The 14,617-nt window shown below is 41.7% G+C and overlaps 1 protein-coding gene across 5 annotated transcripts in view; it reads left to right on the top strand.

Annotated features, from left to right (window-relative positions):
• CARMIL1 (capping protein regulator and myosin 1 linker 1) overlaps window positions 1–14,320 on the top strand; it is a 194,445-nt gene extending 180,125 nt beyond the window's left edge. For 3 of the 5 annotated variants that reach the window (XM_069004290.1, XM_069004289.1, XM_069004288.1), the window contains 5 exons: window positions 2,922–3,000; window positions 5,790–6,017; window positions 8,538–8,672; window positions 10,268–10,414; window positions 13,266–14,320. In XM_069004290.1, the coding sequence (XP_068860391.1) occupies window positions 2,922–3,000; window positions 5,790–6,017; window positions 8,538–8,672; window positions 10,268–10,414; window positions 13,266–13,402 (726 nt within the window). In that variant the 3' untranslated portion in view covers window positions 13,403–14,320. The remainder of the gene's footprint in view (window positions 1–2,921; window positions 3,001–5,789; window positions 6,018–8,537; window positions 8,673–10,267; window positions 10,415–13,265) is intronic. The other 2 variants (XM_069004292.1, XM_069004291.1) reach the window with 1 other exon arrangement.
• The last annotated feature ends 297 nt before the right edge of the window (window positions 14,321–14,617 follow it).

Raw genomic sequence — 14,617 nt, 5'->3', positions numbered from 1 at the left:
TTTGTAGTGTGTGTACAGTAGGTAGCCAAACATGCACACATCCTAATTGCATTTTTAAGTACTGCACTAATAGGTGCCAGCACTGGCTTTTGTACATGTCTCGGTACATGGTCACATTTCCCCAGTAGTCCCATAACTACAGAGGGAGGAGGGAATTACAGTGAAATTAGTTTCGTACCGTCATGCAGCTCTCCTAAGTAATTTACTGTAGCTAAGTGTTATGCATCTATCTTCAGTATTTACATGAGAAAATTAGTTTCTCGGTGAAAGTTCATGAGAATTTACATTCCATGAAAAGATTGTTGCAAAAAAGGCGTTTTTTTTCTGAGGTACAGAAGAAAAGTCCAGTAAAAGGAGAGTGGTATTCCCTTTAAAATATATATAGCCAAGACAGTCATATAGAGAAACATGTAACTTTAGGAGGTGAAAAGGTGAGAATTTAGCCAAAATATCAGTGACAGTCAAGAAGTGGGAATAAAAACTGAGTTTCTTCCCAATGGTTTCTGCTGTCTTTGAAGGTGACTTTGTTTTGTCCATATGGACACCATAGCTAAATATTCTGGCCCTACAAGTCACAGCATTTCTAGAGAGCATCTGTCCAGAGCACTTCATTGTATCAGGATAGTTTTATAGTACAGGAAGTTTAATGATCATTCTAATAGCACCCTCCTTAATGCAGTGTGCCATTTTAGGTGTTCACCCCTTCTTAGAGGAGAGATTGGGAGACTGCATCACCCTGTGCTCCGGTTTGGTCAAATTTAGAAATATATCCTCTGAGAGAAGGCACAACCACCCCTCCCCCACCAGGTTTGAGAAAAATAAGTTTTCCTCGAAGGAAACTGAAAGAGATAAGAACTATTTATTTAACAAACACATGGGAAAAGGAAAATAATGCTGAATAATAAAATCTTTTGCTGTAGAGGAAAAACCTGGGAAAGTGTTCGAGTCCTCCCTTTGGTCTCCTCGGAGCTGGGGCTTGGTCCAAGGCCAGGCCTTCTGTGCCCGGTGGAAAGTGCTCCTGATGTGCTCTGATATTGAAGCAGTCCAGCAAAAAAGGGAGAAAATCTGAAATTCCAGGGAAGGAAAAAAAGGTTCAACTCTCAGTCTCTCTCCAGAGAAAATAAGCTGAAAAACTGGCTGAAAGCTGACTGGGGGAAAAAAAAAAAAAAAAGTCACTATCTCTGTGTGACCTTGAACAAGCTGCAAACTGCTTTGAAAAAGTTTTGCTCAGTTTTTCCTTCCTCCTCTCAGGCTCAGTTTAAAGGCATAGAAAGGCACAAGAATTAATTTCTGGGCATAGGGCAGTGATATGGGATACACATCATAAAGTCACCCCAAGATACCCTGCCAGGTCTTACACAGGAATAGCAAACACTCAGCATCTCTGTTCTCTTTGTTGTATTGAAGAGAGGCTTTGATTTAGGAGCTGAGAAATTACATGAGCAAAGTGGAGGTATCAGGAAATCTGTAAGGCCAACAACGTCTTTTGCATCACTCCCTAAAATCATCTTGTCTTGAAATGCCTGTATTGTATTACCACCACAAGGAAAGGCACATGGCCAGCATGGGTGTTTAGAGATCATTTCTTTATGCTTGTATTTGAAATACTGTTTTCACTCTAAATGCATCAGTTTTTCTGTAATAGATATGTACTCCTGCTACTTGTAACCATTTTCTCCCTTCCTACGTTTCCTGTTGTCCCATTTTTAACTACATGCTATACTTAGCAGTCTTTCAGATCATAACTCCCAAAGGGCAGTGATCACGCTTGTACACTGTGTGGCACGTGGTGGAGTTTCCTGAATGCTATGGGACAGTCAGAGTAGGTGTTGCAGAAGTAGTAACAGTGACCTGAACATGTTAACATGACTTTCATGTGGGTATATAACCAAATGCAGTGGTCATCAGAATAAATCATTTGCTTTAAGTCATCTTCCATACTAACTGCCTTGAAATAGCAAATAAAGTTCAAGGTTGCAGCTGCCTGACTGCAGAAGTCTATCCCTACTTTCTTAGTTTCAAAAAAATCTCACTTCTATCCCTAGTCTTATCTTTATAAGGCTTTCTCTCTTAGTATATCCTGCACCTACTTCTATGTGCTTTTTTTGAATCCTCTCATTTGTCCTTCTGCCTAAGCTTTGCTAGCAGGTAATGCAGTAAAAGGAGGCTGGTTTTTTTACAAGTGCTGCATATCTAAGCTTCTCCTGGTGAATACACAGGTTTCAAGCTCACTTACCTATGACATGACAAAAGTCTCTGCAGTTGGTTTTTTTTTTTTTGAGGCCAAGATATTAGGAAACCTGTTTTTGACAATAGAAGACTTAAGCAAAATATCAGCATATAAACCAGAAGTCCCCTTTATTTTGAGGTGCTGAACACCCAGCAGTGCTTGTGATGAGTAGCTTTGAACACTTTTCAGTAAGTAAGATCTGTTGGTTTCTAGAGGAATCCTGTAAGTATGTGAGCACTCCTACTTCTGTAGTTGCAGTTTTATCTAAAATAAGAAGTTGTTGTTCTGTGTAGAAGAGCATAAGATCCCTTCAGCAGTCATACTCAAAATCTGATCTTCAGAAAAAGGTTTTTATTTCAAAAAAGAAGTTTTTAGATACAGAGCTATCTTTGGAGAAAAGGCTGCTTCCAGCTAACACCTACAGTTTCAACTCCTGTGCATTAGGAGACCCATCACATAGGAGACAGTGTGTCATTGCAGCTCTAAAAGGCGTGTAGTTACAAATCAGGGTAGTTGTCTTCCCACCTAACTCTCCAAGATCTGAAACAAAGAGAGAGTATGTTCCATTTCTTGCTATCACTGATTTCTCTGCCTCATGGCTCCCAAATTAGGGGGTTTTTCTTAACAGAACCACTGAGTTGTATTCATTGCAGACATATTACTAATATGAGAGCTTTTCTCACTCTTCCAGAAACTTGGGAATGACACAACTCCCAGAGAGTCTTTTGACACAACAGTGAGCTCAGAACGACTGGATGGAAGTGGTACAGGTACAGTATAAGTTTCCTGGTATAAACTTTCTGGAAAATGCAAAATGCCTGATGTCTAAAATCTCACTTCCCTCTTCAGATTGAAAGTCTACAATTGATTAAGCAAAATAGGAGCTTACACTATGTGAAAAGCACTAGAAACAAGCTCACTTTTTGTGCTATGGATGGCATTGTTCATGAAGTCAGCTCTAGGGCTGAGTTTATGGCTCACTTTTTACTCTGTTGCACAGAAGAGAAAGTACTTGGTGCAGGTGCCTGGGGTGCCTTTGAAAGGAGGATGGCTTTTAATGGGATCAGCAAAGCCAGCAGAAATGTCTGTGCACAAAAAAGACTAAGTGCTCAATATATCTGAGGATGGAAATATGACCAGTTTTCAAGGTTTAAGTCTGCTCACAATAATTTGAGTAGTCCTGACTTTCAGCTGACTGTAGTGCTGTCAGTCTGTCAGCAGTCCTGACTCATAGTCAATGGCAGCTGGCTCTTCCCAGGATTTGCCCAGGTTGATTGAAGCCAGGGCTGTCTGCAAAGCTGTGGAGGCCCCTGGACACTGTTCATGTGCACAAAGCAACTCTCCATTGTATACAAAGTGGTGTTCAGCCTTGCAGTCCTTACAGCACCAAGTCCCTTTGCACCTCGTCTTTCTGTGTCCTTGTCAAGCCGCAGTCCTGGGCCCTGACATGGCAGTGCCACACTGTGGCCACCTGAGTAGAAGCTAACAGACTGGTTTCCCTGTGTACTTTTGGGACTGGCCAGTGATGGCTTCAGAAGGCATTCAGCTCTGGTGGTTTGTGTTTACTACATGAAAGGAGTGGTCTGAGCTAGGAAATCCAGGTCTGATTTCTCAGCAGTGGTGGTATCCTGCAAACCTGCCACACAGGATTTCTAAAACATACAGAAGCAAGGCTGGAAAAACAGGCTGAAATCAAAATCCAAATGTGGCCATCTTGACGGAGCACTTCAAATATCAGTTTTGAAGTTTTATGTCTTTCTAAAGCTTTTTTTAAAAAGCATATTCAAAGCATGCCATAATCTATAAATCAGTACTTTTAAAGCCTGCTCGTCTTTTGAGGAGGACTTATGGACTGTATGTGTCCCCTGAGGACAGCATACTGAAGTCCGAGGAGCAAGGATAGTCTGCACTTTGGGCATTGGAGTAGCTGGGGGTGTCTGACCTCAACTTTCCTCTGGTTTTTGTCTCTGTATATGACACATTTCACCCCCACCTCACTGCGCTGTGCTTGCCCCTTCCTTTTGGCCTCCAGCTGTGGGTTGTTTCCTTACCACTCTTGCTTGAGAGCTCCCCAAGGCTCCTTTTCATTGTTGCAACTACAGTTTGTCTCTGGCTTGGGCTAATTTATTTTAAATTACAGTGTTCTAATAATGTTCGAAAGCCTGAGGTCAGGAAGACAAGAAAGAAAGTTAATGGAAAAATTGCTGAATATTGTTACAGGAGAACTATAGATAGTGGTGCAGAAGGATAATAAGTTTTGGGGGTTTTATTCCTTGCTTTGTGTGTGGATGTTGCCTGCTTTTTTTGTGTGCACACACGCACACATGCAGGTGGTGTCCCACTGTTTCACTTGCAGCAAGAAAGCATTTTGTGCATGCAGACACAAACTCTCCATGTCACACACTCACACTCATCTCTGTGTGCCACACAGCTGTCTGGTTTGCCAGAGTTTAACTCCAGCTGGGCTGAAAAACACCTACATAGGCTGGAAAAACATACTGGAGATTGGCTTGCAACAAGCTATATAAACACTCCCCTCCCTCCCACTGCCTTTAGAATGTCTGTGCTCAGCACTTCCGTGTTCAGTCGGATTTCTGAATGGGAATAGCAGGTAGGTAGGTCAAGTCAGCATCTGTGAGCACACACTTGGTTTTGCCAAGTACCAAGGCTACCAGTCTGCATTTCAATTAGTCTGAAATTCTGTTCTGAGATTAAAGATGATTAACTGCTGAAAGTCCCAGGCTAACTTACAAGTTCCAGGATTATCATTGACACTGCCAGATATAAGCCTTCAACCTTCTGAAAGCTGCAGAGTAGGAAAGTAGGGCAGGCTTTTTGCTTGTTAGCAACCTGGAGTCCAGCAGGCTTTCTACCAGCTTGCATAGCTAGACTTACTGCTTGGAAGTCACTGTAAATTTATCTCTAAATACCTTGGTCTTTGTTTGGGATAAAAAACACATTGGTAAAATTACTAATGTGTGGAAACTGTAATCCATATACAGTGTTATTTGATAAATCAAAATACTATATAATGACTACTTTGATCTGGGCTAAGTTTCAAAATCTCTTCTAGAGCTTGCTAAAAGTAACAAATAAAAAGATCTAGCCTGCTAGTTGCACACTTGGGATTTATTTTCTGGGCCAGGATTTCTCTGTTGATCTTGGAAACCCAACCTTTTGTCTGTAGAGACACAAAACAGTCAAGAGCTGCCTTTTCCACTGATCCATCACTGTTTTCTCAGCAGGTAGGCTGTGCCATCTGCTCTTAGAAATATGAAGGAGGAATAAGGTCCAGCTAGCCATCATCCCAAATACATTTAAAAGGGGGACACACAATTGCTGTCTTGGGTAATTGAATCACAAAGCTTAGCATGTGTCAAAATTAGCAGGTTTAGATGCTTTGCTTGCAGTGATTTTGAATAAGACATTAGGGATCTTTTTACACAGTCACATAGCAGTGCACGTGTTAGCTTGTGGTGGTATTTTCCACACCAGTATACCTGTGCATGGAGCCTTCTGTGTTGCAGCGGACTTTATTTTATGTGTCTTTTTATTTCAGTGCCTAAACAACAGCAGACCCTTCCAGAGAGTCGGTTTTCATCGAATAAAGGCGACTCAGCATCATCAGAAAAAAACTCAAAAGCTGAACCAAAGGCAGAAGCTGGTGCAAAGGCAAGAAGTTCTTCCAATACACCGACTAGTCCAAAACCCCCGCTGCAGTCAGCAAAGCCCAGCCTGGCAGGACGACCCACAGTGCCACAGAAACCACGCTCTGCTTCTCGTACTGGTGAGAAGCTCTTCTGGGCAGTTGTTACCCCCACCTCTGGGTGCTTCTGGGTGCTGTTTGTGTGGGCTATGGAGGAGACTCCCACGGCCACATCTGGAGCAGAAGTTAAATGGAGAGGGACAGGTTCTTCAGTGCCTTGCTCTTGACTTACATCCTTCTTTTCCACCCCTTTTTGCCCTAATTCGAAAATAAAATGGTTTAATCTGTGATCCTCAGTAGTAAAGTGTGAGAAGCAGTAGTGGCAGTGGCAGAGCTGTTTTAAATTAGCCTGCTTTCACAGAAGAGGGGAGCACTTCAGCATCAAAGCTCAGTTTTAGTAGCACTGACAAAAATGAATGTATTTTCTCTAAACACCTGGCTCTTAAGTCCTTGGTGTTTTGTGGCAGGCTGCTCTTAGCCCCTCAAGCGAGTGCTGTTATTCTTAATAACTTGCACAAACCAACTGTCTCTTACTTTTTCCTTGTTTAGCCTTCCTTTCTTTCCTTATTGCTTTTGACTGAAAAGAATTGTAGCTGTGCTTTTATAATCCTGTGGGACTGCCTCCTACCCAGATATTATCTTAAAGCTTCTAGTAGTGGGAAATGCTTCAGCAGTTCTCCCATGCATTTGTCTGTCTGCTGTTTAATAGGCCAATGTCACAACCCCCCACTTCCCAAAGTACAGCTTGCAGCCCTCTTGACTTTTCCCATAATCACCGTTGACCTTAGAATGATGGAATTTCTGGTAAGGATGAGGAGTCAAAGGGATGTTACAGCCTTCTCCCTGCCCTTGATGTGAAATCTGAGCTTACTTAGTCTCTGCACTCCAGTGGGCAGAATGTTGTTCACATACAAAATCACCTTAAGTTTTTAGGTGGATTTACATTTATTTTGTTGACCATTTTAGAAATGGTCATCAAAGTGAGAGATGTCGGGTAAGATTCTCATGAAGATGAATGCAACAGGAAAGCATGGGTTATTTAGTGGTGCTTAATCTGTAAAACAGGCAGTGTTATGTCAAAGTCTGAGGTATCAGAATGACCTGAGCCGTCTGTTTCTGCCAGTTCCTATTTCCTGCCCAGAGAGCATACTGTGGGTTTAACACAAGGGAGTAATTAATACTTACCCATAATAAGCCAGCTTTGTGGCCAATAGTAAAAGCAACACAGCTCTGTTGCAGTCTAACTTCTGTCCTAGTACTTGTAGTAACCCACTGCCTAAGGACACCCAGGCAACGTGATGAAAAAGCCAAGCAGTCATCCTTTCTGTGCTCTTGCTCTTGCTGTTGTTTCCAGCAGTGTGGCCACACAAATGGCAGCAAATTTTTGCTAAGTAATCTGGGTGCAAAGGAACACAGCTCAGATGTCCCCAAATTGTCAGAGGCTGAAAGTCTATATCTAGCTGTGTTTGCTGGTCACTGTGCTCCTCCTTGTGTTGATATTGAGCTTCCCCAAGCAAGTGGCCTCACAGGCGTATCAAGTGCATGGAGAAGGTCCAAGAATTGTTGTATCTGTTCATACCAAATTGCATTTGGGAAGGTCATTGCTTTCCTGTGCTGAAAGTGAAATGATTGACTCTTTATGGTGACTCCTCAGCAGAGATAAATTTATATTAATTTCTAGTATGCAACTGAATTAACTCTTTGTGCAATACAGGTGATACTCTGAGTTCCATTTTTTCTTCTGTCAATGCTTAATGTATCTTCCTAGTTCCTCTGTTGTGTACATATGCCACTGTTAACTCCTTGAGAAGCAAACTTAGCAGCAGTTTAAGTAACCTACTTCCCTACTATCCAACTGAGGGCTGGCTAGTGTAAGACTGAAAAGGTCTTCCTGTAAGGACTGTAAAGATAGTAGTCAACTTGCCTTACATTATCCATATCCAGCCTTTTAGAGAAACAAGATATCAAGATAACAAGATGGTTTTAAACTATGGATTTGAATTTCAGTTCCAGATTTCCTTACAATACAGAAGAGAGAAGTATTTTTTCTTTTTAGCAAGTCTTTATGGATGCCCTTGTGCTTTGCTCTGGGAAGTCATTCATGGAAGTACAGAGTTCTGTAAGGCTTATGTAATTTGTTTCCCTGGTTCACTCTTAGACCTTATAATTGTGAAACAGGACATCTAAATCGATCAGTTCATTATGTTTCAGGACAATAAAAATATAACTAGAACAAATATTTAAAAAAAAAAATCCAAATTTTTTTTCAATTTTCTTTACAAATTGCATACCTATGTCCTGCAGGTAAATCCCTTGGTCCCATCAGCTTTCTATTTGCACTACAATAACAGCACACATGAAAAATGCAGCAATTGAGATATTCTCTTTGCTAAAAGTCTTTCCCCTGGACTGAGGTCCATATAACTTGTTCTCTTGTCATAATGTAAATTCCTGAATCCTTCTTTTTCTGACTCATGTTCTGGCTATTTCTTGTTTGTGTATTGTGTTGAGGTTTGGCCCATCATAAACAGCACTGTTTCTGTGAGCTTCAGTGCAGATATAATTTCTCCTTCTCACCCTTCTGTTTGTGGTACTCCACAGAGGATGCTCCAGAGTCTCCCTCTGGCCCCAGTTCCCCAAAAGTTGCCCTGCTTCCTCCAGTGCTGAAGAAAGTTCCTTCTGATAAAGAAAAGGATGGTCAGAGCAGCCCCTCAGTCAGATCATTTTCTCAAGAAGGTAGGAGTGTTTGTATAACTGGTGTCTTCTAGTGAAATTTTATGCATCATTGTCCCCTGATTTCTTTTCACTTGGAAGGGAAGAGCGTTAGTCATTTAAAGGTGAAAAGCACGAGGAAAATGTAACTGGTCACCTATTCAGCATCTCCTCCACCCATCTTCCTTTGATCAAATCAAGTGAACAATTAATCCCTGGGTATTAGTACTGTAACTGGACAATTAAGGGACAATTAAGGTATATATTTATGGTTCATTTGGTCTGAACTAAGATGCTGGTTGATATTGGTCACACAATAATGTGAAATGCAACTCTGTGGTTTCAGCACATTTTCAGGCAAACAGCCATGACTTGGTTCCTTGCAGCCAGCCCACTGCTCTGTTTTCCTTTCTGTGGCTTTCCTTTCTGCATGTGGCTGAGTTCGCCTCCCCCTCCTCAGGCAATGAGTCTCTGTGTGCCAGGGCAAGGCTTGGTACCTTTTATCTTTTATGCCCAACAGTAGGCTGCTCTCTTCTCTTTGTTGATTTTCATGTGTGCACTGTATTTCTACCTTTGCTGATGCATTTTCATGCCCTGAGTTGACTCTTAGAAGAGCTAAAGCATCCTCTGATAGCACAGGATATGTGGAGAAGTAGTTACAGAAATGTTGCTCAGCATGGTGTTAACTGGCATTAACAAGTGATGATGTTTGAAATCTGGGGGTGATGTCTTCCTTCCTGGGTCTCTCCTCAAGAAAGACATGTAAGGTGGTTCCCATCACTTAAACTGTGAAACAAAGTAGTGTCTTTCACATTCTGGCAGCAGATTTTCACAGAGTAGAATGGGGACAAACGAGTCGAGGCAGCTACGTAAGGCTGGGTTGTGAAGACTGAGAAGTTGTGCTGCCTACAAAGCCCACTGCCATCATTCAGAATGATCCATGTTTCCAAAAGCAACAGGAGTCAGGCACTGTGCTTTCTTACTCCTTGCTCCCTTAAACCTCCAGTCAAATTAGCCAAACACAGGATTTTCTGTTTGGTTCTACATGGCACTGTACATATTTTATTGACAATAGTTTAACTTGCCAGGTTCTTAACGAGCTGTGCTGTGCATAAAATTATTTGGGAAAGAGTAAATTCTGTTTATTTTTTTTTTTTCCTTTTCATGTTTTCTTTTTTATTCATTACTGTCCTACTTCCTTCATTCAGCCATTCCTCTGTCCTTGCTTTCTACCTCTCTTCAGGCTAGCATGTTCAATTCATTTCTGCAACTGGTAAATCACTGCAAATCTGTCTGAGTTAGTAACAAAATCATATCTCCTGTGAAATAAAGCTACATATTAGATGATATTTGATTATAAAGTTGCTTTATGTTGATGACTTTAACTGTACTTCATGGGACAATCTGCAAACACACCTCTTTTGCACCTGTGAGATCAGGCTGCAGTTACCAACACCCCAAGATACCTGTGCTACATTTAAGCAAGCAACTGGCATACTGATTACTGCCCTCTGAATAATTGATTAAATGGGTTGGATAAGTGAAACTTTTCATACTACCTTATGTACATGGGCCTACAGAACAGTTTAGGAGTATAAATGAATCCTTTTCCTTGCTAGAGCAAACAGGAGATTGTCAAAAAAGAGAGGCAGCTCTTGACTGTGCCAAACCATCTGGCAGCGTGAAAACCACTCCGGGGCAGTATTCTACCAGTGCAGAAGAGGAAGCTAATGTGCTTGGGCAGAGGATGGCACAGTCAACTTCTGGTTAGAAGTTTTCATTTTTCATCAAGATGGTACTTGATAACTGGCACCAACAATTGTTAATAAATGGTAATAGCAAAGAAGCCACAGAAGAGTGTGAGTTTGTCATTTGTTATTATGAGAAAGGTAAAAATCTCATGGGGTTCTAATCATCTTTCTGTCCCCATGGGATTTACATGGCATGAAAAAATTTCCAGATAACACATCTGTGTGCATTTTTCCTTTGTGGCAACTCCAGTGACCAGTTCCATCTAGCACATGCAGTCCCTCTGCCGAAGAGCACTCACTTCAACCTGTGACTGCTCAGTGCAGCAACACTGGCACACTGCAGGTAGTCTGGCTGCTGCTTGCTGTGCTTGCACACCTATCCTTTCTAAGATCATGCACTTCAGTGTTTCAAAATACATTTCAGCTTGAATATTGTTAGTGCCAGTTTCAGTGCATCACTCACAAAACCATTTGAGAACTGGGTAAATTGGATTATGTGTTGTTACTTTGATTTTCAGTTGCAAAAGCAAACAAAAACACCACCTAAAGAACCCAAGCCCAGCACGGTGCTGCACTGAGGAGCAGCTTTGACTTACAGTGAGCTCATTCAGTAGGCTGTAAAAATGTTTGGTTCCTTTATGTGCCTTTAAAATATAAATCTCCTGTTCTCAAATGGCACATGTTTACATGTTTCTCTTTACCTCTTAACTGGTTGGTTTAAGTAGTTGTTCAAAATTACTTTTTTCTAAAGTGCTTTAATTGTGTGTTTGAACATCTTATGCGACTCCATTTACCCACAGTTTTTCTGTTTATAAGACATCACATAACCCTTCCTCAGCCCAAAATTTATAAACTGATTTCCTTTTCATATTGTAGAATCAAACTTAGCCCATCCAAACTGGGAATCTCCCCTCCCTATCATAATGAAATTATTATATTTTAGTTCATTCTGAGATACCTCTCTGATAAAGTAAGTTTTGAAAGGTGGGATCCTGCCGTAGACAGGATCCTGCAGGTCACCTGTGTACGGTTTCACTGAGGCAAGGGTAAGCTCTTCTGGCAGAAGCCTGCTTGCACTGTGTGGACTTAAATGCCTGATACATCTTTCAGTCATTTATGGGGCAAACTACTTGCCTATATTTATCAGGCCATAAACTAAAATGGCTGCTGCAGGATGTGTTTTGGGTTTTGTTTGAAGAGTCAATGAAGGCCAGACAAAGACCAGGTACTGGTGTCAAGGATGACTCAAAAAATTTCCAGGCACCTATTTATTTGAAAAGCAGTGGTGTTTTGGAAGGTGGAAATGCCTGAATATTTTTACAGGATTTCAGCATCATAATCCTCTCCAATTCTATGAAATGGCTTAAAAAACCTTTCCCAAAATCCCTTCCTGTTTCCCAGCTTGCAAAGCCAGGATAAGAATGCAGTGAGTGTGTAGCTGCTGGCTCTCATTTCCTCACATATTTTGGCTAGCACAAATGAGAAAACAGGTATTTTTGACTCAGGAGAACTATTTGGCAGCCTTGGGATCCCTCTCTGCACTTCCCACATTCCTGGCAGTCTCTAACACAGCCTGCCACAATTAGGAATGGCCGCAGAGATGGTCAGTGGCAGGCTGCTGCTTGGCTGGAGCTGCGTGCTGGTGACAGGGCAGGCTGTCCCTCGCAGTGGTGAGGCTACAGGTGAGTGGTACATGGGGAAGGAGAGGTGGTGCTGCATGGCCGCAGCACCTCCTGGTGTCTTGTCTAGAGAGGGATTCACAAAAGTGGTCAGGCACAAGGATCAGTGTGAACCAAAGCTGACCATCCTTACCCAAAATGGTGGAGCAAAGGTCTTGTAATGGCAACATTTAATTTTGTGGGGGTGGAATGAGGTTGACTTGCAACAAGGTCACATTTAAGGGCTGTTGTGTGTAAAGTTTCATTTTAAGTGCAAGTATGAGATTTCTAATGCTGTCAGTCCTTGGGTAAGGTCACCCTGGTTGATGTGTATAACCATCTTGTTACCATAGCAGTTGTAGGCCACTGAGTAGATCACGAGTCTCAACAAGGTTTACAACCTTCTTTTCCAATTTATTTTGAAGCTTATAGGTTTGGAGAAAGCCCTGGCTTTATGGAGATGTCTGAGTGTTGGGTGAACAAAATGTTTGCATTTAGATTGTGGGAAGTGGGTATGCCCTCCTGCTTTCCCCAGTCCTGAGCATAGCAAGGTGCAGAGCCCATGGTCTCATCTGGAAGAAACGATGGTTGAGCTCAGGGTGTCCCTCCTGTTAGGGGACAGAGAGGACATTGGGACCTGGCAGTGTAGGGTCAGGGAGAAACAGTTTGTGTAACTTGGATGCTGAGGTGAGTTGTGATTGTGAGTTGTCTGTTGTGATCAAAGCTGCTGAGTCAAAAGGGAGAACATAGATGTGTCCTGCTAGGGAGACAGGCCTGCCTGACATGTGCATCACTGGTCTGAGGGGTGCCCAGCAGGTACATCCACCTGAGCAGTCAGGAGTGCACTGTGAGATCCATCCCAGCTGGAAAAAGCATGCTGTTTTGGTTTGGAAGTGGTGTGATGAGAAGAAAATCTCCAGGCCATTTCTAACTGTAATGTTTATCCATGCCACAGTGAAGTACTAAGTGTCATGTTTCAAGTTTGCCTGCTTGCCAACCAGCAGTGGAATAAAGCTTGCTCACTCTCTCTTCTCACCTTTTTCTGGCTTGAAGAATAAATGGACCTATGCTACTCCTACTAGTGCAAATTAATTCAGTGAGGTCCGGAGCAGGTCCCGTACACATTAATGACTTTTTTATTGTTATTTTTTTGTCTTCTTCCTCTCTCTTCTGCAGTCATTAGTAAGACCTCTTTCTGTTTTATGCAGCTGCAAAAAGAAGCCCTGGGCAGCAGTCTCATGAGTTCCAGGAACTGAAGCAGAGGTCCTTAAGTAAAGATGGCCATCAGGGAAGCAAGTCCAGTGACTCTGGCGAAGAAGCAGATAAAGATTTTATTTTTGTTTAGCAATCAGTACAAGTGCTTTGTAGCGCAAGAGCTTTTTATAACAATCGGGTTTCGGCAATCAACAGCCCTTTTAGTCAGCTGCTCTTTCACCACAGGTACATTTCCATGCAGAAAACCTGATCTTCCAATCATGATTTACAGTATACCTGGCATTGTTTCGGTCCTTAATTTCTGGTCTGTACAGTGCAGACATTCCTTTCCATGCCTTTGGCTAAAGCCAGCCATTCTTTCGTGTATTCTACTTGAACTTCTCTGAAGCAGCTACAAAGAGTGCCCTGCATTAGGGCATTTAGAAAGCAAAGCAAATTAACTGGACACTGTCTTACACTAATACACTGTACAGCAGGTAATGTGTTGTACTGCTGAATGTAAATGTGTCAGATCTGCACGTGACTTACATATAAATATATTCTTGCGGTATGCAATTGCACATTGTAATTATATTAAAAGAGCACACTAATAAAATAATTTGTATAGATTATATATATTAAATGCTTGGGTATGGTTTTTACATTTCTCCCATAGGGAGCTTCTTTCTTCCTGTTCTCCCACTGTACATAAAGCTCCAATGCTTACATTTGTGTACTGTCAGAAAGCACAACAGAGAAGGATTTGGATTATGTATAACCATGGTATGCTTCCACATTCATATATTAATGTATATAGTTGATTGGAATGAGGGCAATTGAAATTTTATTAATATTGGTGTTTTCTGGAGGCCTTCCTCAGTTCTGTCTGCATATTAGCTTCCTTTCAATGTGTAATTCTATGAGAAACATAGTTTGACATCTGTAAAAATATTTCAGCTTTTGAGGGAGGGGATGCAAATTTCACAGCTACCCACTTACATTACAGGTTGAAGGGATTTTATTCATATGTATATTTGTAACAATAAAAAAAATGATTTTACAACTGAAATACTAGTCTTTGTTTTTGCAGCCTGTTTGTGGTCTGATGGTCTCTGCTGTTTGAATGCTGGCATTGGGTCAGGTAGGCAAAGTGTGCAGTTAAGACAAAACCTGCATAATTTTTCTGCTTCTAGTAAAGTGCCTGTTCCAGCTGAATGGGACACATACACATCATAAAACTGCTGAAGGAAGATCTCTTTACTATTCTCCTCCCTTGCAATCTTCACCATAGTAGCCTTCATGTGAGCCAGAAACACCTGCTATCTAAATTCTCAGTTTTGGTCCAGTAGGACAGATTAAAATTGGT

This window comes from Aphelocoma coerulescens, chromosome 2 (genome assembly GCF_041296385.1).
Source record: "Aphelocoma coerulescens isolate FSJ_1873_10779 chromosome 2, UR_Acoe_1.0, whole genome shotgun sequence".
In the NCBI taxonomy this organism is placed as follows: domain Eukaryota; kingdom Metazoa; phylum Chordata; class Aves; order Passeriformes; family Corvidae; genus Aphelocoma; species Aphelocoma coerulescens.
Note: the sequence above shows the minus strand (reverse complement) of the source record. Positions and strands in the feature narration are given on the sequence as shown.